Genomic DNA, 21,809 nt, shown 5'->3' with positions numbered 1-21,809 from the left:
CTTAATTGTAATTACAAACTTAGAGACATTCAAACGCACGTCATCAGTACGAGTTGTTGGCTTCAAATAACGTAAATTCATATGATGTTGTTATTACTGATTTTTTAAAGATTTTCTGCGTCTCCAGCTCAGTCGGTTTGATTCTCGGATTCGCATATAAAATGAAAGTTAAAAAAGTTTTTCGATAGGCCAGTAAAGCATACATGGAATTGCATAACAGTAAATCTGAACGTTAATTACTGATGCATTATAGCAAATGCTATATTTATATAAATACTAAAATATACAGCCTAAATTATCAACAATAGATTTACTATTTCTAGTCGGCAAAGCAGCGATTGTGATTAGCGTTCGTTTATCTTTATTTAGTCAACCATCTAATTTTTTTCGGATTGATCGTCCTTATACCATCTCTTCCACAAGCTTTTCAAATTCAATTTCTGCTTGAATGTCTTACCATGTTTCGTGCACACCATTATAGTTAATTACATGATTCGTTACCGGATTAACTGGCGCTCATTGGACCCGATCGGTGGTTACTCTGTCTTTTCTGGTAGGTATTGAGGCTTTCGACGAGAATTTTAGTAACGGCTAACGGTACACCTCTTGCCTTGTCTAACCGTCCGGTAAAAGGCTGTAGCATGTTAGCTATTTGAACATTATTTTCTATTTGGCTTTTCAATGATTTGTTAACAAATGAGATATTGTCTCTAGCTTTTTGATTGATTGATTACTCCATCTATCGATCATTGACGTTCGCCTCATCTTGACCGCTAAGGTAGACTTTTGGCGTGATGTGCCCAACCAATTTCAAGGAACACAGCCGTTCGGAAGAGATTATATCTACAGCTCACCGTGATGTCCATCGTTTTGGCAGCCATTACAAACCTTCTAAATCAGTCTGGTTGCCACAGTTAAGGCGGAACTATGGTAAACGTTTGACACATTGACGATCTACACCGTCCCCTAATGAAATTTTGATCATAACGTGTAACGACAGTAACGCTGGTATCTTAAGATATGGCGCGATTTGTCTTTCTTTGCACGGGATTTCATCAGATCCCAGATATAATAGAGTTGTCTCGGCTAATTTTAGTGCAGTAGTTCACCACTAACCAATGTTCTTCACGTAACGGTAGTGTACGCGACGCTTTCAAGCTGTCAGTACGCACAGTTTATAATGCTGCTCTATGCGCGTAGATTATACATAACAGGCGAAAGCATAAGTGCATTGTGTTTACACATTGATTTTCTACAAATTAAACTGCAATTGCATTTTTATCGGTCGTTTCCACTTGCAGTCCGTGGTAACTTGTTTCTAATTGGACGACCCACGCTAACAAAAAGTACGGTCGGTATTCTTCTGTTCGCTTATCAGTGTAGCCGTACGCCAAAATTGTTCGACTTAGTCAATCATCAATTGAATCCTGTTTCATTAATCATTTCGTTCTATCCTGCACACGTTCACCACCAGATCTTTTAAATGCAATACAAACAGTGATAAATATTTGTAGATAACAAATACTCGTATGTTAATCATAACACGAACCGTAACAGATAGTAATCATAACTACGAAATAACTTATTTAAGTTTATAGTCGATATACACACAGGTAATAATTAGCGACTGTCACAGTCTCGACTGCTTGCCAAGGGACCAGCTTGCAGCGACGGATTTGAGCTACTCCCACAAGGTTGGATCGTTTATGGATACAATAACGTACTCTAATATATACTAATGCTAATATCCAGTAACTAAATACCCCGTCGTACAGGCAGCGCTTTGATCGATTCGAATAGAATCGCGTTCGGTGCAATCTTCGTTCGATCAACTGGCAAGCGGCTTGACGATATTTATTAACCACATCCCAAATCATAGGCGGTATGCCCAAATTTTGAAAACAATCGGCTTTATCTTAGATAAGTAATCTATTGATAATTATTAGATAACTACTAGATGATTTAAGAGAAAAATAAAAAAGAACACGATCGCGTTTGCGTAAGCATATGGTTAAAGAATACAACAGCAATTAGTGCGGCGGCGTCGTCTCCCACACCAAAACCAGCGTTTAGCTAATATTATTGTAAATATTGACGTCAACGTATAATTACAGTCCTTTCACGTAATCACTGTTCTATTTCCCGTACTGTGTATTACGTGATGTACATATGTTATATGCTTATGAATATCATTTCATTTAGACTGAGTAAAAATGTTTCTTCGAGGGCGTAATATTAATCTAATACAAAAAGGTAAATTATTATAGTTCATTCTATCGGTCTATGATCAACAAACAATCTACGAAACGCTCAATCTCGCCGTAAATTATGACTGAGGGGTCTAACTCAGCCACTGACAACTATGTCAGTAGCTCTCATATATATATATACAAAACGTAAAAAGACCATGTTCCGCAGCGTCGTCTAGTATGAGCCTTCGCTCTGTGTATCGTTTTTGCGTATTGGTTATCAAATGAATGTATGCTGGCAGAGGCAGGTTTGCGTCGGCCCAGATAAACACGCACTCTTCGAGTAAAAACATCTTCACAGCTCTGTACTCACCGGGTATCTTCCGCCGACCTGTTCGTCCTGACTTTGAGCTGCTAACCGAACCACAGCTTCTTCTACGTTGTCGTCGTTTTTCAGCTTCTCCAGAGCAGCTGCCGCCACTGACGCTTGCGCAGCACTCTTGTACGACGGGGTGAGGCTCCTTAATGTATTGGATGCCATTGATGTATTCTGGCTCGGGGTAGCGATCCCGATTGCGAGGTGCCGGTAAGGGCTCAGCTGGTACCGTCGGCGGTTCGGACGGACCAGCTGGTTGAGGTGGTTTGTACTTGATCGCGACAACCTGAGGCGCGTCTGCCGGATCGGCGACCTCAGGTGAAGCGCTTTTAGGGCTTGCGGTATTCTCCGAGTTGCCGAAACTCGAATGAGATTCATTGTCCGTAGCAGAGCTTCCCGAGGAAATGCCCGACTCATAGTCGCGTTCAACCGGCGTCTTCATATCGGGTTTCGGATCGGTCTCCGACGCTGCCGTTACAACCGTTTCAACAATAACCGTTTGCGAATTGCCGACAACGTCGCTGTTCTTTGGCGTGGCAGGGTGCAGATTTAAACGGCGGAAATTCGTTTTGATGTATTTGCGCAACGCTCTAGGTGGCATCACGTAATGTTTCTCGAACTCAGTGTGAAATACGATTTGCCTCTGATACTCCTCGTTAGTCTGAGGGTCGCGATAGTTTTGAGGAGAGGTGACCATCGCATGCTGAAGGTCGTTTTGACTCGCACTAGACTTGGATAGTTTCGGCACTCGGCCCTGGTCAAGTTCATTTATACTCGTTAACGAAGCCGACTTCTTGAGGATACCTGGCAAGGTGCGCTCATCGGTGGCTTCAACAGTCGATTGCACCCGCGGCAGCGTCTGGCCGCGATCATCTAGATCCGCGCCCGGTACTGCCGGCGAGTCCGTCAGAGATTTGGAACTGTTCTTCTTGAAGCGTGGCAAACTGAATGACCAAAGACGCCTACTTGCCTTCGCCTTATCCGAATCGCTTGACTGTAACGACGAAAAACTGTCATCCGGATACGACCGGGCGCCATGCGACAAGCTTCTAGTTAGCGAGTTCGAGTCAGGCGTCGATCGCGGCGTCTCTGATGGACTGCTCGTCGCACAGCTATCGGGGGAGTAGCTACGAACGCTGTCATCGAAGCTCACAAATTTTTCTTGCACACGAGGTGGGCACGTGGGTAAAATTTGCGGACTGCTGGACATCACGTGTTGCATTTTTGGACTTCGCGTCACCAAGATAGTACGGCCTGTTGGTGCAGGAGGCATTATTGGTACAGCTGATACCGTCGCCATTTGATCGATATCAGCAGCCGCGAGTAGATGAAGGTTTTTGTTTTCCTGCTGTTGCTGCTGCTGCTGCTGCTGCTGCTGCTGCTGCTGACGCTGGGCCTCAACAATAAAGCGGTGTTGTTGCTGAGGTTCGTGAGATTGAACGACCGGAGGGGGGGGCGGCCGTGACGGTTGAGGCTGGGGGGGTGGCGGCCTTCGCGAGGGCAGGGGCATAATTCGTGGAACCTCGCGATTAGCAAGTCCCTCTCGAGCACTAGCAGGAGTAGGAGGGGGCATTTCATGTCGGGAAGGGATTTTAGAGGGTCCGCGAAGCATTCGTTGATCAGGAGCCGCTTGATGTAAATTGTTGTAAATGAGAGGACAGGTTTGTCCATCGGCGCCCCGGATTAACCGAATATCGGCGTGTCTGTAAAAGGGAATTACATAAAAAGAAAAAGTAATTAGCATAAATAAGAGAAGCATACATATGTACCAAAATAATAGATGATAACGTTATAGCTAGAACTTTTAAGATAGAACAGACGATCTTAGCAACCATATCACATCTACAAAATTTTCGTTCCATCATACTAGAAAGGGGGTTTTTAGAAGTCGCCGGTGCATGACCGTGAAAGGCTATGAAAAACTTCAACTACGGATGTAAAGGGCAAAGAATTCCCCAAGTGTTGAATGACAACTAGCCTTCCAGCTACCGGTAGAGGACGTCAGTCTTTCCAACGATCAGTTTTTCCAGCTGCTGAATATATAATACTTGTAGTCAGAATAATTATATTGATTGACAGGCAATTAGTACAGGCCACCTTATTGCCCATGTCAGCTCTACTTATTACGTCGACAAAGACGCCTAGGCTTTTCATCTAGCAATTGCGAACCCGCATCTCTAGTTGCAGCAAACACTATACGGGGATTCTCTTTCTGTCCTATTTAAGATAGTTGCTGCAAGAATGATGCCAGCCGAAATTGAAAGAACGTTGCCCTCATCTTTGACAAAAGCGGCCCAAAGGCCAAACGACCGTTCGATGCTTGCAATACTTTCGGCGTAATCTGAACCTATTCATCATAACATTACCATCCCAATTGTATCTGCGGTGAATCTTATCTCAAACTTTTACTGCTAAGAGCCTGAAGGACTGCTTTTAATGTGTTTGTCTATGTATGACTCTCCGTGCTTGTATGTCCTTTGAGGTATATGGTTCTAACTGGAAGTGGACGTGTCATCCAACGGTTGTTGTGAGTCATGGGTTTTTCGACTGGTTGAATAAAATCCATCCAAGAATTCTCATTACTGGTCTTACGACCCGGTCCTTTACATATCGTCATTGCGATTATAACAACTGACTTTGTTGCTTGGTGCCTATAAAGAACGTATTTCTTTTTGTAATTCAAATTGAAGGCCGTCAGGCTGGTCGCCTACCCGCCGCCAATGGCTGTCGCTAATGTAACCCAAACATGTCGATGATCCGTTAGGCGTTGGACGCTGGTGACGTGGCTATCAGATGAAGACGATACTGCTGTTGTTGCCGTCAGTACGACCTAACCCGATCCGACCGCACGATGCTGCGAGATGTAGCCAACATAGATAAAGACGGCTTAGCGATGATTCGGTACGACGGGGAGATGCGAAGCCCGTAAGTCAAAGAATGTGTCACTAGCATAAATTATCGGACCAATGTTATTGTCGCCTTATTGACGTCGTCGCTGTAGTCCCAGTCGCTTGACTTCAATTCAGGCTCAAATCTGCCAATGCAAAGAGATGAAGCGAGAAAACAGCTAACCAAAGTGGACGAAAACAAGAGATGCTGCGCTACCCCGATGAAATTATCGCGACAAGTTTGTTATACTGCAATACTAGTAACTCACGACAAAGCTGCTCGAATACGACTAACATGCACGATATAAACAATAACAACGATGGTAGGTTGACGCCTCGTCGCCATGAGCGAAATCAGTCAATGACTGCAACGACAGCAGTAGCGGTGGCGTTATCAGTCTGTGGCGTCTGCTATCTAGTTAAGAAAAACAACAGTGATACCGTCGTGGTACCACTAATATAAATAAAGCAACTACTAATAATAAGACATTTTTTCATCTCTCACCAGCGTGTCCTATCTCTTTAATTACCGTATTAGTAAATATGGATAAACTAATAAATTGGTTTGCTGTCGACTGCTACTAGTCAGCTCATCGATAAGTCGTTAATTGTTTTTCTTTAACATCGTTACGGTGCGGCCTTGTTATTCGTGTCGAACATTGAAAGCCTTTGAGATGTTGTCGATGTATCGTTCGGTCATTGTGCTATCGCCAACAAGCTTTCATAGATATCGACAGCAGTGAAGTAATTGGTAGTACCGTTGTAGAGTGACACTTCATACTTCTTCTTCGGCTCAGTACAAGTCCAGACGATTTATTATGCGTTGCTATCCGCATTCATATAGCTCGATCTTACATTATAGCTGTCGAAGACCATGACGGTGTTCCTGAAGACGTTTATGATGGATATTAGGACGATTCGCCGGAGCTGCTACTGTTGATGGTGATGATTAACACCGCGTGGGGTAATTTTCTCCGGTTCAAAAATTCGCTCAACCTTGGACGTCGAACGTATGCCAGCACGGTATACAAATAGGCAGGCTGGCTAATGGAAGAATTGTTATTCAATTTTTCAGATGGAACAACGACGGCGACTGCGGCCGCCACTTCGGCTGTGGCAGTCGCTGCGATCGCAGACTTTCTGGCGATCTAACTTGAACCCATCGTTACATAGTCATGCATCGCTTTGTCTCGAAAGAGAAAACAAACATGTAGCGGCGCGACGCTGAACACTAGCATATGAACTTTTACGATGCTGATACCGTTGTGCCAATAGAATTCAAGCAAATAAAGCTAAGGAGAAATGCATGAAGCGGTAAATTAGGACCATAACGTCGTCTATGGTATCCCGGTACACGGCAAAGCAAGACACCCCATAGTTGTTTTGCAAGCCCCCCAGCTCCCGTTATCAGGTCTGCATTCAGTAGTTAGTCCGAATAAAGATCTGCAGGTCATTTACGTGTACGATTAGGAACTACACAAGACAATGGGAATTACAACCTTGACAGTTACCTAAAATTAGACAACTAAACCGGAGGCCAAACATCGTTTTGAAGCTAAAAATACACAACGGAACAAATGCATGCCTTACAATGGCTTCTGCTTTTATCCGGGTCGATTGAATTTAGATCGTTACCTGACCACCGACGCAACATCGCTAGATCGAACAACAACAACAACAACACTATCATCAGCATCGTGAATAGCGACGACAACAGCGACGCCATACCTATAAGTAACACGCGCAGGTCGACATGAGACGAGGCGGACCGACGAGCCCCGATAGAGACAATGATACCGGTTGCAGCAGGACCAGAACCTGATCTGTCGAGTTGGGCTGGTTTTGGGCGGGGGACGCGTAAATGCGCATCGATAAGGACAAGAGAGAGCAATCGTCATCGCCGTCGCTCACGGTGGCAGCGACGGCGATGGCGATTAGCGATTGTCGTGATAGGCTATCGTGACCGGTGCGCTGGCGTTTGCCATGTCCGCTGCTGTTGCTGCTGCTGCTGCTGGCCAGACTATAGCTACTGATGCTTGCTAGGGACCAGTAATACACGAACTGATAAAGCGATGTCGTGTCCGCATCCCCTAAGCCGCGTGTGCTGTGTAGGAAGACAACAACGAAAGTAACAGCTGCAGCAGCAACAACAACAACTAGACTGCAATTATCTAGTCGGGGTTGTAGTCTTATATCATCATTTGAAGATTTAACACGGCAACGCCAATAGCAAGTCGATCTCGGTTCCTACTCCTAGCTAGTACTTCCCTTTGGCTTGAACGCGTAACGTAAAAGACGATGTAGCGTAGACGTACAAGCTAGACTCTGGGTGATGCCCGTATAAAAATACTAGGCGCATATGGCCAACTGGGGTGGCAGCATTACAGCTTTATGGTAATGGGTGATGACATACGCAAACTGAGGAACGTGCCGCTATCGTGGACAGGAGAAATCGTCATCAACATCGAAAAGTCGTAATTCTTTCATTTTCGTCATGTCAGCGATACAGAGTGAGAAGATGCAAAAAATAGAGATACTGGTTTAGAGCTAACGGCAGTAACAATGAAAACGGAAGTAGCTTGAGCCGTCAAGGTGTTCGGTGTATCACCATTGTTTGTTATGTGGATCGCGGTGCTACCGGCGCCCCAGCAACAATCCGGAAACGGCATAGAATGAAACACAAACCCAACTGGTCAGACTAGAGCATGGAACCGAGCTGGAAGCTGGGGGGTGAAAAGCGGGGTGTTTGCCAGCAGTGTATTATATACGTGATTGTTAGAATCTAGTGATATATTTGTACGTAGTCTTATTGCTGTTCTATGACATTACGCTTGGCTATTGCCTCACTGTCAAGCGAAACGTATTATTTTGTTGGAGAATAGTAGTCGATTGCAGGTACAAACATAGAAGAGACACATATAGGCCGATACAAACATAATAGAAAATAGTGATGGTAACCGAATGGTTCTAATGAAAAGGAACATGAAAAAATGCTGTTTGTAGCGATAAAATGCTGATCCCGTTATGACGGAGTGCCATAACGACTAACTAGCGCAAAGGAAACGATATAAACATTGAGAAGTAATGAAAGGGTAGTATAAAAGCATGATACTAACAAGAATGATCATAATAAGAGGAAAAAGAAAGTGAAACAGTATGTACAATACGTGTGATAAGAAAAGAAAATATATAAGGATGACATAAAATAATAGTAACATTATGGTGACACGGTATTATAATATGAAATAAAAAAAACAAAATTAGTTTCGAAAGATATTGTAGGATAGAATGGCACAATGGCAACAACTAGCTAATAGCTATCCATATGTGAGATTGATGTACAATGGGTGATTGAGATAGAATAATTTATGATGATATGATTTCGTCCCAAATAAGATGAAACGATGGACCTTCTAACCCAGTTGTTAATTTTAGATGCCGAAACAAAGTTGTTTCTTTTTTATCATTGAAATAACCGTATTCCATGTGTTAACCAAAAGTAAACTCTTTATTTAATAATAAGAACAACCTACCTCTCCTCGTATGGACTCTTGTACGTGAGTGTGCCCTGCAGTTGCTGCTGAGGGGAATCAGGCCCGACGGAAATGACACGTGGTGGAGGCTGGAGAGACGCTCCGGAGCTCACCCCGGGTCTACTGACAAAATGCTGTATCATCGTCGCAGGTGATGACCTCATACTTTATTTTCCTGTGGAAAAATAAACGTAATAAGCTATGCTAAACGTAAGAATTTGTTTTATATTTATCTTTGAAATATCCTGACTTTTTTTACGCTCAGATCTCTCTTTATGTCAGCCCATTTACCCACCAGAAATATGTCGAATTTTTTTTTCTCATTTACGCAAAAAAATGGATTGCTTGATAACGGTGCCAGTGCTATTGACTGCCACTTTAAGTATGAATAACTATCACAGATATGGCGATTGTAAGCAACGACATTCAGGCCGATAATAATCCAGCAACGGATTATCTTGCCGAATAGAGAACACAGATCCTTGGTTGATTAATTAGTCGATGTAAAATTCTTCATTTTCGTTCGACACTTTATAGTGGAAAAATGTAGCATATAAAAAACTGCAATCTTCCAATAGATGTCCACCTGATCGACAGCTCAGCTGCGACCCAGCTCAGCTGCGACCCAGGTTCGCTTTGTCTGCATAAGTATGCCTCTGTGTATGTTAGATTGAGTGATTTCTAGGTGAATGGAATATATGGAAATTTCGTATAAAGTCTCTTCGAAGAGGCAAATAGACGCGACAATTTATGAGGTGCATAGGGGAGTAAAACGGCGCCGTTTATATATAATATATATATGTACGGTTGCGTTCGTTGCGCAATGATCTCTTATAGGGACATTTTGTTGTACCCGTTCGTTCCCTGTTGTACCCCGAACAATAATTCGTTGTTTTCCGTCCTTTCATTAGTGTTATTGTCTACTCAATCTACCCCATCGGTAGTAGTCTCGCCATGGCCTGGCGTACATCATATGTCATCGTTGTGCACGCAATTGAACTACATCAGTCATTTCTTTTGACGTGCTTTTTTTGTTTGGCCTCGGTGTCTTTCTAGGTTCTTCTTTACGACCTTGCACTGCGGCTGCCGCAATTATTTAGAGTCACAGACGTTTCAACGGGCTATTCGACCTAGCTGCCTGAAACCATCGCTGGTCGTGTGCAATCGTCCTCGTGGTAGGAACATCTGCGTCGAAAGAGATTGAAGCCGCTTCTTTTACAGCTGGACAAAACTAATTATCTATTGCTTTCCTTGTCGTAATGGCCATTTTTTTTTAGTTCTCCTGATACCATCGGATATTACAATACAGTGTCACGTTGAGGGGATCAGTCTATAGACAGACTGAGGAATCGATGCAGTAAAGTCGAATGCGTCAGCTTGGTACCGGCAGTAGCGGTAAAGAGATTGACCACAACAGAATACGGTGGCAGTCTTTTACGGCAAACATCTCCGTGCGTATGAACGGCGATAACCAAATGGGGCAATGTTAGATAATCGCACGATAACGCTGCATAGCGCTATTTATTGTTTTACTATGCACGCTGCTATTTTGCAATCTTCATTATGCGTCGTGTGCGTCGCTTCGTTCATGGTGTTAAGCGAATGTATTTAGCTGTATCATTGGCTGGCAGGAACGAGCAGGTCTACGCTCTACATTTAGTTATTTGTTCCATAATATTTGATTGATTTTAAGTTACCTACGCTTGTCCAGCATGGATGTCTTTATCCGGCGGCCGGTACCCTTTATCACCTGGTGGATATAACTTCAAGTCACACTGTTTGGATCTCTTCGTGCGCGTGGCGACTGATGAGTCGTATAACCTTTGGCGTCCGACGGGCTTTGGAGATGTTCTGCATAGTGTAGCAGGCTCATACATCCAGAGCTTCCGTTGTTCCGAAGCACATCCTGTTACCATGGCAGTACTTAGTCGTGCTCGTGCGTTTTCCAGTAGGATAGATTCTCGTTCACAGATCCAATGGAATAAGAGGGCACGTACTGGACTGGTTTTTACCGGCGAGAGGGCGCACATTGCAGCCGCGTATCGACTCAAGTGCTTTAATCTATATTCTTTTATCCGGCGAAAACTGCAGCCGGTGTACGTTATTCACGTGTGGGAGGCCCTGTTGACACGTCAGAAATACCAAAGTATTAGCAAGGCTGGTCGTGATTTCCTCAGACTGGTCCGACATAGTCTGCCTTCGTTGAGGGTGAACCGTTCATGCTTTTCGCAGCACTTGTGTTACCGCTGTTTAGAAAAAAGTAGCAAGTTGATGTGTCTTGATTGATACACTGAGGGTTTGTTTAATGGCGGGCATAGAGATTTGGGAATTCGCGTCGCGGTCCCCAAACTTTACATTGTCAGCACGTCTGAGGCTTGTTACCAGGACTTAACATTTATAACCTACGGAGTTTGCGCGTTGTTGTGCCCGACATGTGTTCTTTCTTTGCTGGGTGTACCACCGAAAGCGGTCGTTGCCCAGCACAGGGGCTTATAACAATCGACTAACCTGGCGATTCTAGATCACAGCGACTCTAGTCGCTGTGATGCGAAAGTAACGGATTTTGTGGCCTTAGCTAGGAACATTAGCTAGAAATACGCTGAATTAAAATTTGACTTCCAGCTCGTCCAGCAGTTCGAGCTTGGAACTCGCAGTCCGTTCGAATGTCTTTTCGTTCTTCCTGCACGAACGAGTCCGCTCCCGTCGGAGAGAAACGATCGTAGAGACGCTTTTAGATTTGGCCCTACGTAGCCATGCTTTGTGTGTTCAAACTGAACTATACTCGGGACGTACCCTGCAGATGGTACTTCGCAATTGGTCGGAAACCCTCTTCGCGATATTTACCTAGACGCCCAAGTTGTTGAACGTACCTATGCGGCCTCGACGAGCATTAATTCCGTACTAATAATAATAATAATACGTAATAATAATAAAAAACAAATCACCCGATAAATCGGCTCACCTACGTATCTTTATCGCCGCGCATCCGTTGTCACTAATACGGAACGGACGACTCAACTCTGTCGTCGATTAGCAGGCATACTTCACAGTCATTCACCCTGCGCTTATATAGCCCTGGCTCTGTAAAACCAACTGTGAATATTCAATTATACCTGAACAGGGTAGTTGTAGCAGGTAGTATACACCGGCCAAAATCTCCAGCTGCGTTTACTCAGGGGAAGTAATAATAAGAAACATGGAAGCAAATCTTTTTACTTTTACCATCACTTGAAAGTTTACCGTCAGAGTGCACTTTGAGATTTAGAATTCATATCTTGGAAAACCGCTTGTTTAGTGCATGTTGGACTCTCTGAAATTTAGCGTATCTCCATATTGAACGTCGCAAATATTTTTTGATAAGTTAGTTCTTAGATGAACCACGCATTTACTGGTTGGTATAATAAGGCGTAACTTAACTCGTCCTCACAAAGTACAAATGCGTGAGGATCCGATGTCCATTGTCGTGTGGCCGACTACTCACATATGGTACGCCCTTTGAGCAGATAAGGACGAGACTTTCGAGTAGACAAATCGATTTATGGCGGCACACTTCTTCACTCAGCTACTCTAAATACGTCGACGAACTTCACAAGGCACGATAGCTTTGCTTAACTCGATCCTTCACGCGATCGTTGCGTTCGCAGCTGCTGCCCTCGCTGTTGTTTCGAATGGACTTCACCGCGCATACCTACGACGTACGTGCATGCAGACATAGAACATCTTATGCATGCCATGAAAAATGTACTATTTTCTATAGTTAACTAATCATCCCAACAGGGAATAACCATGTCAAGCTCGATGACGATGATTTTGCCACTAGCGAGACAGCTAGTGACTTGCCATCTGCCTTGTTCTTACCGTATCGATCCACACGCGTTCATATATCACAGAGCGGTAAGACAATCCCTCTGATGCTTTTCTGCCGCTTGGTGGATACATCTACAACAAAGGCTATAACTGACTGGCGGCGAAGGGACAGCAGCACCAGAAGGATCGGGTTTGTTTTAGACGGAGGACCAACAAACGCACATCGATCAGAACGAGAGAGAGAGAGAGATAAAGTAACAACAACAGCAACATCTGATTTATCTGCCACAACCATCGGCGGTCGGCGTAATTTGGCCAGTCGGTAGACGACTCAAGCAACGATTACTACATGCCTTGCGTCCTACCTTGTGGCCTTGCAGTGCACTAGCGATGTTTGCGGCAAATCTGTGTGCACAATTAACTGGCAATGTTAAGCCAGAAGACCGACGAGTAGATACGCACAATTGTTCCTGCTTGGGTGCTGGACGTTCCATGACTGACTCCTAGTCCGGAAGAGTTCTCCTAGTGAACTGGATTTATTTTGTTAACTTGACTTATCAGTGGTCCGGCGTTATTGTTGCAACGCTGTTAATCAATTCTCACACACACACACACACGAGAAATAAAGGAATAAGCGAGTAAGCTTTAACAACGAGGGTCTTCGTAGCGAAGTCCCAGGAGCGACGTCCATTATCAGCAAAGCCGATAGATACTCGCGATTGTTGTAACGCAGCCAACAACAAACTGGAACGTCGAAGTAATCGTACGAGCGTATCTATGGCAGGATACGTTCGGATAAGCATCTCGGGGTGGTCGGTGGTCAAATGTAAATGGCGCGTTTCCGATGCGTTACTGAAGAACACAAGAGAGACAAATAAAATAGGCGAGCAATGTACACAGTCTAAAGATTATGGCAATGGACCAATAACGCCCGCCCGTAAGATGTATTGTAATAAAAAAAAAAAAAACAGTGAGGTAACCCGTACCGAAGGCTTGCTTCATAGCTTACGTCTAAATCCAAAATAATCTCTGGCTGGTCGCTAATCGTTGATGTGTGTAGGTCAAACGTTGAACGGGCAGAATCAACTGCGATAACTGAGTTCTGCGCATACTCTACACAGTTGAAACGATGAGTTTGAAACCCGTTACGTAGTACCTAAAGGTATGTATCATAGGCGTTAGTTTATCACATTGAGTAGAGTGGAACTAAATCCAAAAGATCATTGATCACGTTCCGCCCGCACTTAATAATTTTTCATTGCTTGACGAATTCAACGACGACGACGACGACAACCATGCCAACAACAATAATAGGGTGACTTGCTCGACTACCGGCAGAGAAGTTTCCACGGACACATCGTGTACCACAACGCCAAACACGAAAAAGAAACCACACTTACATAGAGAACAACGGCTTAGTTCATCCATCTACTGATGCGCTTACTTCGGCTCGCACGGAAAGCTGTCCAGCAAAGAGCAGACGACAACAGCAGTGATGCTGACGGTGGTGGTGATGATGATAATTTGTGATCCGAGAACAATCAAATTGTAGACATGTGCATCTTCTTCTTTCACTTTGAATTTCCTTTAAAAAAGTTGAGTTTTGTCAGCCGAGAGCCACGTAACAAATAGTATCGAAGAGGAACCAGCTGGCACATAAACAAAGATCGTCCGCACGAGCGACTGCAAGGGACGCGGCGGGGGGCGGGTCAAAAATCCACAAGTACAGCGAAATAAAAATTCTCGCTTCTCGAAGCACGTACGTGCAGGCAGTTAGATATCCAGAGCCCGTTGTGTGAATATCGATGCCTTTGCAAGACCAGCCATTCCTCCACTGGATGACTAAATGGTATTTTGGCCCGATCGATATAGCAGCACGGCTATCTCTTCGAACGTACAATAATATCCTATACATTTGCATAGTTTGTCATCACTCAGTTATTGGAGAGGAGATGATTGAAATTTTAATTATTATGCTTGCTTCAAAAATGGCGTTATCGTTATTCTTATAAACAAACGACAAGGTAAGCGCTAGCGGATAGCAAGCCGGTTTTTCTTGTCGGAAGTTGAAAATTTTCATTGCCGCATTTTCATTTCGAATTTCTCATACACCTGATTTAGATAAGCTATCTAGAACCAGTGGCTGCGACAAGCCTGTAGACACTCATTAGAGCGGATGGAAGCTTCGGGCATGAAAGCAGTAATAAGCGATCCCTTGTTTCACATACTTCGTCATAGGGCGAATTCCGTTCTGTCTGAATCTGTCTGAGAAGAAATATAGATAGTAGGGCATCGGTCTGGTTGATAGAGCTGTATGATCGAACTTCGAATCTTGCACTATTTGAGGTTGCATATTGACGAGATGTTACACATGGAGTAAACGAGCCGCTTGAATGATAGTTGTGGCCTATGTTAGCATAGGCAAAGGCTGTGGAAACTCATCACCCCGTTCCCTGCTAGCTCATGCCATATACGCAAAAGTGTCGCCGCATTTTTTTTCGACACCTTTCGCAGGCTATCCTTACCGTGAAGTCACGCCTCTCAGAGCTACCTCAAACCAAGTGTACGCCATCAAATGAAACAAATCCAACATCCGACTGAGGATCACACATGTAACAATCTATTCTACGGCACAGTTTTTCACGCACGCTTCGGCAATACATTGCTGTTAGTGGGTATAGATCAGATACAACGTTTAGATGGTCTACCTTATTCTACAAAGTAGCAAAAAGCAAATTAAGACGAACGGATAACTTAAACGACACTGTGCAATGTAAGGGCAACTAATACTCTATCGAGATTTTCAACGAAGAAGAACCCGAACCCATTAAAACCTTCGGTTCGTTTGTACACTATACTATTCATATAGATGGTGACTAGAAGCTCAGTTGGTCAAGCAACTATTGGAAGGTAGGTGAAGAAGTACCTTAGTCAAACGGAAGCAATAGGAACTACTTTGTCCACTTGTCCTCTTCGAAGGGGTGTGTCTAGAGCATCGGCTTCAACAGTGATGCTAAATAAGAGTTTACATATTGCTTTATGCACCAATCGAAGCAGACAGCAACAAATCAATATCTATATTATAATTTATTGAGAACGTAATTAACAACAAGCAACTGCTTTGCCAAGAAAGTCACCTAAGAGGACTTACGAGATCGGATTATGGCGTTTCACATCTATAGATATCACATGTATTTCTACAGGGTATCCGTCTCCAAATTTGCTTTCGTCCTTCAAGGAAATGACATATTATAGACAAAAATCATGCAGAAAGTAAAAACATTTATCTGCCGTTCACAAAGGAACGATAAATTAACTGAACTATGAATTTTTTTTATGAATCGATACCATACAGTATGGTTTTACATTATGGAGAAGATCACACTTTTATTTACGTAGGAATTGCGACGTTGGTCATATTTAGAAAGGTATCCCTTCTCAAAAAACACTAACTTTGATTGAACATTTTGATATCTACAACACACCAGAATCGCCTCAGTTGCCTGTGCGATATCTTGAATATACTCTCTCTTTACCGTCTATATAGGATTTCATAAACATTTACAACAGAACATTTACTTCTACATGTAAAGGAGCAAAAGTTCCCATGGCAGAATAACGCACACGTTCCCTGATGATCGGCGCCGGCAGATCCTGAGCCCGCACTTGCCGTCCCGCGGTCTGATAAACGGGGCAGAAAACGCAGTCAGATATGCCAACCATCGTAGCATTGGCCTCTACCGCACAACTGCCCAGGATGCGTAGACAGAACGGCCATAAAAAAAAATCGTACTTGGAATAATTTCATTACAGAACCAGATATTACGGCTTCGCCCAACCACCACTTCGATTTTTCGTCTTGCTGATGTCGCTATCTTTTAGCTTTATTTTTTCTGTTACTTTTTTTTTTGCTTAAACCCACAACAAACACAAAACAAAGAAATTTAAAGATTAACATGATTTGGTAACACGCACTAGCAGTATGTCTAAAAACATATTGCCTTTAGATGCGATATAAAAAGAGTAACACACTTATGATAATGATTATAGTTTATTACAAATACCTTTAGCTCTTAATTATTCGATTATGTTCATTGCTATTAGTACTGCATATAAATACATGGTTTCCGCCAATGTCCAGTACTATTATGAACTCAGACTGATAACTTCCGTTGGACAACTTCTGTGTGAAATCCATTTGATGAGCCGATGAAATGCTATGGAGTGGCATGTTCTACATGGCAGAGCAGCTCCAAAAACTTCTAGCGTATATTGCAGACGCAAGTTATCGTTACGAGAAAACTGGCTATGAAAACTAGAACAAAACGGCACGACATTAGCCGATCGGTGGTGTAAATATGGCGGCAAAACACTTCTCGAAGAAGAGAGACGATAAAACGATAATGGTTGGTCGTCTTTATTCAGTGATGAATTATCCTTTTTTTTTCTTTTGAATTCTCTTCTCAATTAAGTATGCATGGTACCTACCTTATCTTCGTTTTTATCTTCGTTAAGGAAAACCATATCGAGCATTTAGCTAGCAGGTTAACTATTCGTTGTACATCGTGATAATCTCTATCGATCTAACGAGTGTAATAAAGATGCATAGAAACAAACAGCGGAGTGGGATGGGCGCGAAACACTTGATTTAGAGATGCACATTCTATGACGCATATTGTCTACTGGGCCTTTTGCGGTGACGAAGGGAACTTCGGAGCGGCAAATGTTTTCTAGGTCCGGGGCCCAGAGGTTTCTTCGTTTGCCTAATCCCGTCAGATTTCTGCCTGAACGTACTTCAACTCTTGACATTTGTTTCATGATCAGTGTTATTCATGAGCATCGACACCATCATTGCCACCACGATCGCTAGGCAAGTACTTCGGCTTCGGCAAATTGTCTTCCCTCGACGTTCGATCAGGATTCAGAGGACAACGCTAATCATGTTGGTGCGATTCGTAAGCCGTCGCCTCAATCATCAACGACTTTGCCCTCTGCGCAAAATTGTATAGAGGCAATATACGTTGAACTGGCGGGCGTACACAGAAAAAAAAGCGAACAAAGAATCGAAGTGCCTTAATGCACTTAAATCTGTACGTTATGCAGCGTTAAGTCTGTACCGCAATATATATATATATATATATATATATATATATATATATATATATACATATATATACGTAATTCATGAGAAAACGCGCTCAGCATATATTCGTCAAGCCAGGCACCATCATCACGATTAGCAGTTTCCTCAGCGGATTTCCTTATAGCTGTGATGTCAAGCTGCGAAATTTGTTGGGCTGTCCCGACCAACAAGCGGCACTGTTACGGTAGGTCAAATTTAATTTTATTCAGTTTGCTCAAGATGGCTACCGATGGTTTACGTGACAGTTATATAAAGAGAAAACAGTAGTAACGAGCAATCTTGCAGTATGTGGTGCAATAATGTTCTGGTTATATATTAACAAAATACATTACCGCACTTTGGTGACGCTTCACATCTGAGGTGTCCATTTTCCAGTTAGTAAACTTCTGTTCCTATCTGAACGCTATGAGAGATATTAGAAGACGCTCTTTCTCTGTTAGCGATGATGTCAATGCAACGCCAATCATTTTAGCGTCATCATCGAGGACATAAAAAGCGTATTTCTGGACCAACGGTAACAAACTCATCCTATCTAATTGATTGCCTGATTTGGTCCGTTCTTGCGTTGGCTACCTGTACGTATTGCAGATTAAATCAAACATTATTATCTTCTGTTAATTTATATATACATTATGTGGGAATAGATGGCAGACTAGTACAAAGCTATCGATTCAATTTCTTGATATCATAGTACGCAATCTTAGTGGTGCTTCTAAGTTGAGCTGCGGCCAATGGTTAACCGTGGAGCAACGTTTCCGCTCTTCAACTTATATATCTGCCAGTAGAGATGGCCGCAGCCATCTAGTAATGAAAAATGCTAAAATTACAAACAGTGGCGTCGTCATCCGTAAATCCAGACATTGAACTTTTTACTTCGCTGGTCATCGTCGAAGTTGTATGAACGTACATTTTTTTCAGGTGGACAAGACCATTGCAGAAGTAATAATAGTTTATAGAACCGACAGAATTAAATTAGATCGGGAATTTCCCTTGCTTAAATAAGTTTGTTAGCTAGATATAGCTCGACAGATGAACAGGCGCTTCTTTGAGGTATCCAGTTGTCAGAGTGTGTAACAGATATAAATAGGTAAAGAAGAGCAGACCAATTGAGAACTTCCACTCGATAAATTACCGATAGGTCGAATTTTTTTCATCCGAAATAATAGTTAATAAATATTGTGTTTCAAATGCTGTTGTAACTTGCCATTGCGTGTTACAACGCCCGTGGTAAAATAACAACAACTTATCCAATCAAATTACACATTTTTTTCGCACCTCAGGCAACATTAGCAGGAGGATAAAGTTCTGCAGAACTGCGAATTTTTTTTGCCCATTGAATATTATATACATACGTGTGCATAAGCAACATGAACCACATTGCGTACTGAATGCTATTGGAGGACGCCGCGTTTAGTTCATTTTGTGATCTACATCAAAGATACGGGGCCACTGCAGGGGCAAGCGGTTGCACATCATACAAAATCCAAGCAAACAATAAGTGTATATATATTTGTAGAGAGGACATTAAATGGAACCTCAGCCTAGGCGCGGCTTTAATGCACGTTCAAGATAGCGTCGGATTTTGTAGCGGACGCTGTTTTGTTGTATTTGTTACGAATAAATTTTATATATACTTAGATCGTATAAAAATCGCTACCGAAGAACGACAAGATACTTCCAGATCTATGTAAATACAGACGTAAATGTTTTTATAATAACGCTAGTCGATATACGATATGTATTCAACCGTACAAGGACCGTGCTTTCGGATACGCTCCAAAGTGTTGCATTTCTGTAATAACAGCTTCAGAAAACCCGAAGTACTTCAGTCTTTTGTGTATCACGAAAACGAGTGAACCTCGTGGTTCGTTGACATCTTTCAGTTGTCCGTTACAGTTTTCTTAGACAACTGTAAAAAAATCGGGTGTTACTATCCTTATTGATTGAAGGCTGCTAAGCCAGATCTTACCAAGTAGTATCAACATAAGGTGCGTATAATATGCAATCATCCGTACACAACCGGATTAGTAGGTGAGCGGGATCTTTGTCCGATGCCCTTCTTTGTAGTCCTTTCATATAGATAACAGAGAGGACGAAGCAGACAAACGATACACCGTGCCAAAACAATACCGCTTCCAACTGAAAAGTATTATCATGGCCGTTAAAGTTCCTTAAAATAGAAAGTTAAATTGATGTTCTCCTTGTCGGCTCCAAAGTTGTAGGACAATCTATGGGAATGCTCATACTATGGAAGCATGGCTTACTTAGATGTAACGGTCCGATAGGTTGATTGCTTTCGCGATTAACTAACCTTGTCTACTAGACGAGTCCATGAACGAATTCAGACAGCTATACTTTTACATGAAACCTACCCGGGTAACTGTTTGTCAAGCAGCTGTCGTCAACAAACAACATAAATATCCTACCTTATAGTGACTTCTACTTGAAAGACAACAGTAACCTCTGCGAGTTTGAATTCAAACGTAAAGTGGAAATTCGGTGGCTGTCAACTGTAAATTTGTTTCTAAGTTCGACAGTTGTTAAAGTCTATTTTCGCCATAAACAGTAAGATACGATTTTTGAAAGCATTTTCAAGGCTAGATGGCTTTAAACGATAGGAACATCGATACCCTTTTCGCTTGCCACCTACTTTCCGGGGCATTTCCGATGGGCATCGTATCTAAAATACGATCAATGTAAAAACCGTCGAGCAGATGACAGGCATTTGCAGTCTATCAATCATTAGCCAACAAAAACAAAGCGAACATAGCGATGAACACTATTCTCCGCACCATGTCAAATGAAAACTATTGCCAAACGAAAATTATGTTGCCAGCCCTGCAACCCTGGATATTCCATTGCAAACGTCTAGCATCATCTTTGCTCTCCTCAATGCACAATTGCAATGTATAACCGTTTGATAAATTTAAATATTTAATCCGCTTGTTTTCAATATTCCATAACGTACGTATTGGGTAATAAAGGCGTAACGAAAATTACGGCTTACTTTTCTCTTAGACATAGGCGCAACGTATAATGCCACCTATCGATACAAATAAATCACACGACTACTTTAAACACATCGGGCGAATTTGATAACAGTATAATTGGGAAATAAAAACAATTTCTATAAACACTGTCAAAATCTTCGTCTATTACATACGACAATTAATTTGCGTGTATTACGCAGGCCGTCGACAGGGCAGGTTTTGTTTCTTTGTCACAACAAGAATATCATATAGGTAGAGGCATACAGCCATATAGACAGACATAATCGTAGCTTGGCGCCGACAGGACAAGCTAAAGCTATGTGAGAAATCCGCTACCCGGCCCAACTAAATGGACCAACACTTTCGATTCTTGTTGTTGTTATGTCGTATTTTGTAGCAAGGGAATTGTTCGCTCCGCTAGAGTTCTGAGCACTGCCGTCAATAGGTCTACTCAATTACTATATAGGTCAATAGGTCTACTATTACTGCGCAGCTGAACGGACAACCCAAAAAAAATGGGATCAAAGATAGGCAGCGAGATATACGGTAAGCAACTAAATCTCTAGTAACGACAAAAACATAGATTGTGGTATCATCTGAATATGAAAATTTCAGTACAATTTTGTCCTGTTTCCTTTTATTTTGTTATCGATTCCTTCTTGAGAATATAGTAGGGCTATCCGGTTAGCAGTGGCTGCAGTATTGCATCCTGTAAACAAGAAGCGAACCACGGCAAAGAAAGAACAACAATAAATGTCGAAATTTCGTCTTGAGGCCGATCACGGCCAAGATTTAAAGAATTGAGATTATTCGATTCCTTACATATGATTATAGAATACTTATAACGAACCATAATTTCCTAATAATTGTTATCATTATTTAT

At 42.6% G+C, this 21,809-nt stretch overlaps 1 protein-coding gene across 1 annotated transcript in view; it reads right to left on the bottom strand.

The window, feature by feature from the left end:
- Positions 1-356: 356 nt before the first annotated feature.
- LOC111261683 (uncharacterized) overlaps positions 357-21,809 on the bottom strand; it is a 55,237-nt gene continuing 33,784 nt past the window's right edge. The window contains exons 2-3 of the mRNA XM_022835331.2: positions 8,987-9,161; positions 357-4,268 (exon numbers count right to left, since the gene is read on the bottom strand). Coding sequence (XP_022691066.2) covers positions 2,366-4,268; positions 8,987-9,150 — 2,067 coding nt within the window. The 5' untranslated portion in view covers positions 9,151-9,161 and the 3' untranslated portion in view covers positions 357-2,365. The remainder of the gene's footprint in view (positions 4,269-8,986; positions 9,162-21,809) is intronic.

The sequence above is a fragment of the Varroa jacobsoni genome, unplaced genomic scaffold (genome assembly GCF_002532875.2).
Source record: "Varroa jacobsoni isolate VJ856 unplaced genomic scaffold, vjacob_1.0 scaffold_585, whole genome shotgun sequence".
In the NCBI taxonomy this organism is placed as follows: domain Eukaryota; kingdom Metazoa; phylum Arthropoda; class Arachnida; order Mesostigmata; family Varroidae; genus Varroa; species Varroa jacobsoni.
The sequence above is the reverse complement of the archived record's forward strand: the minus strand, read 5'-3'. Positions and strand labels throughout refer to the sequence as shown.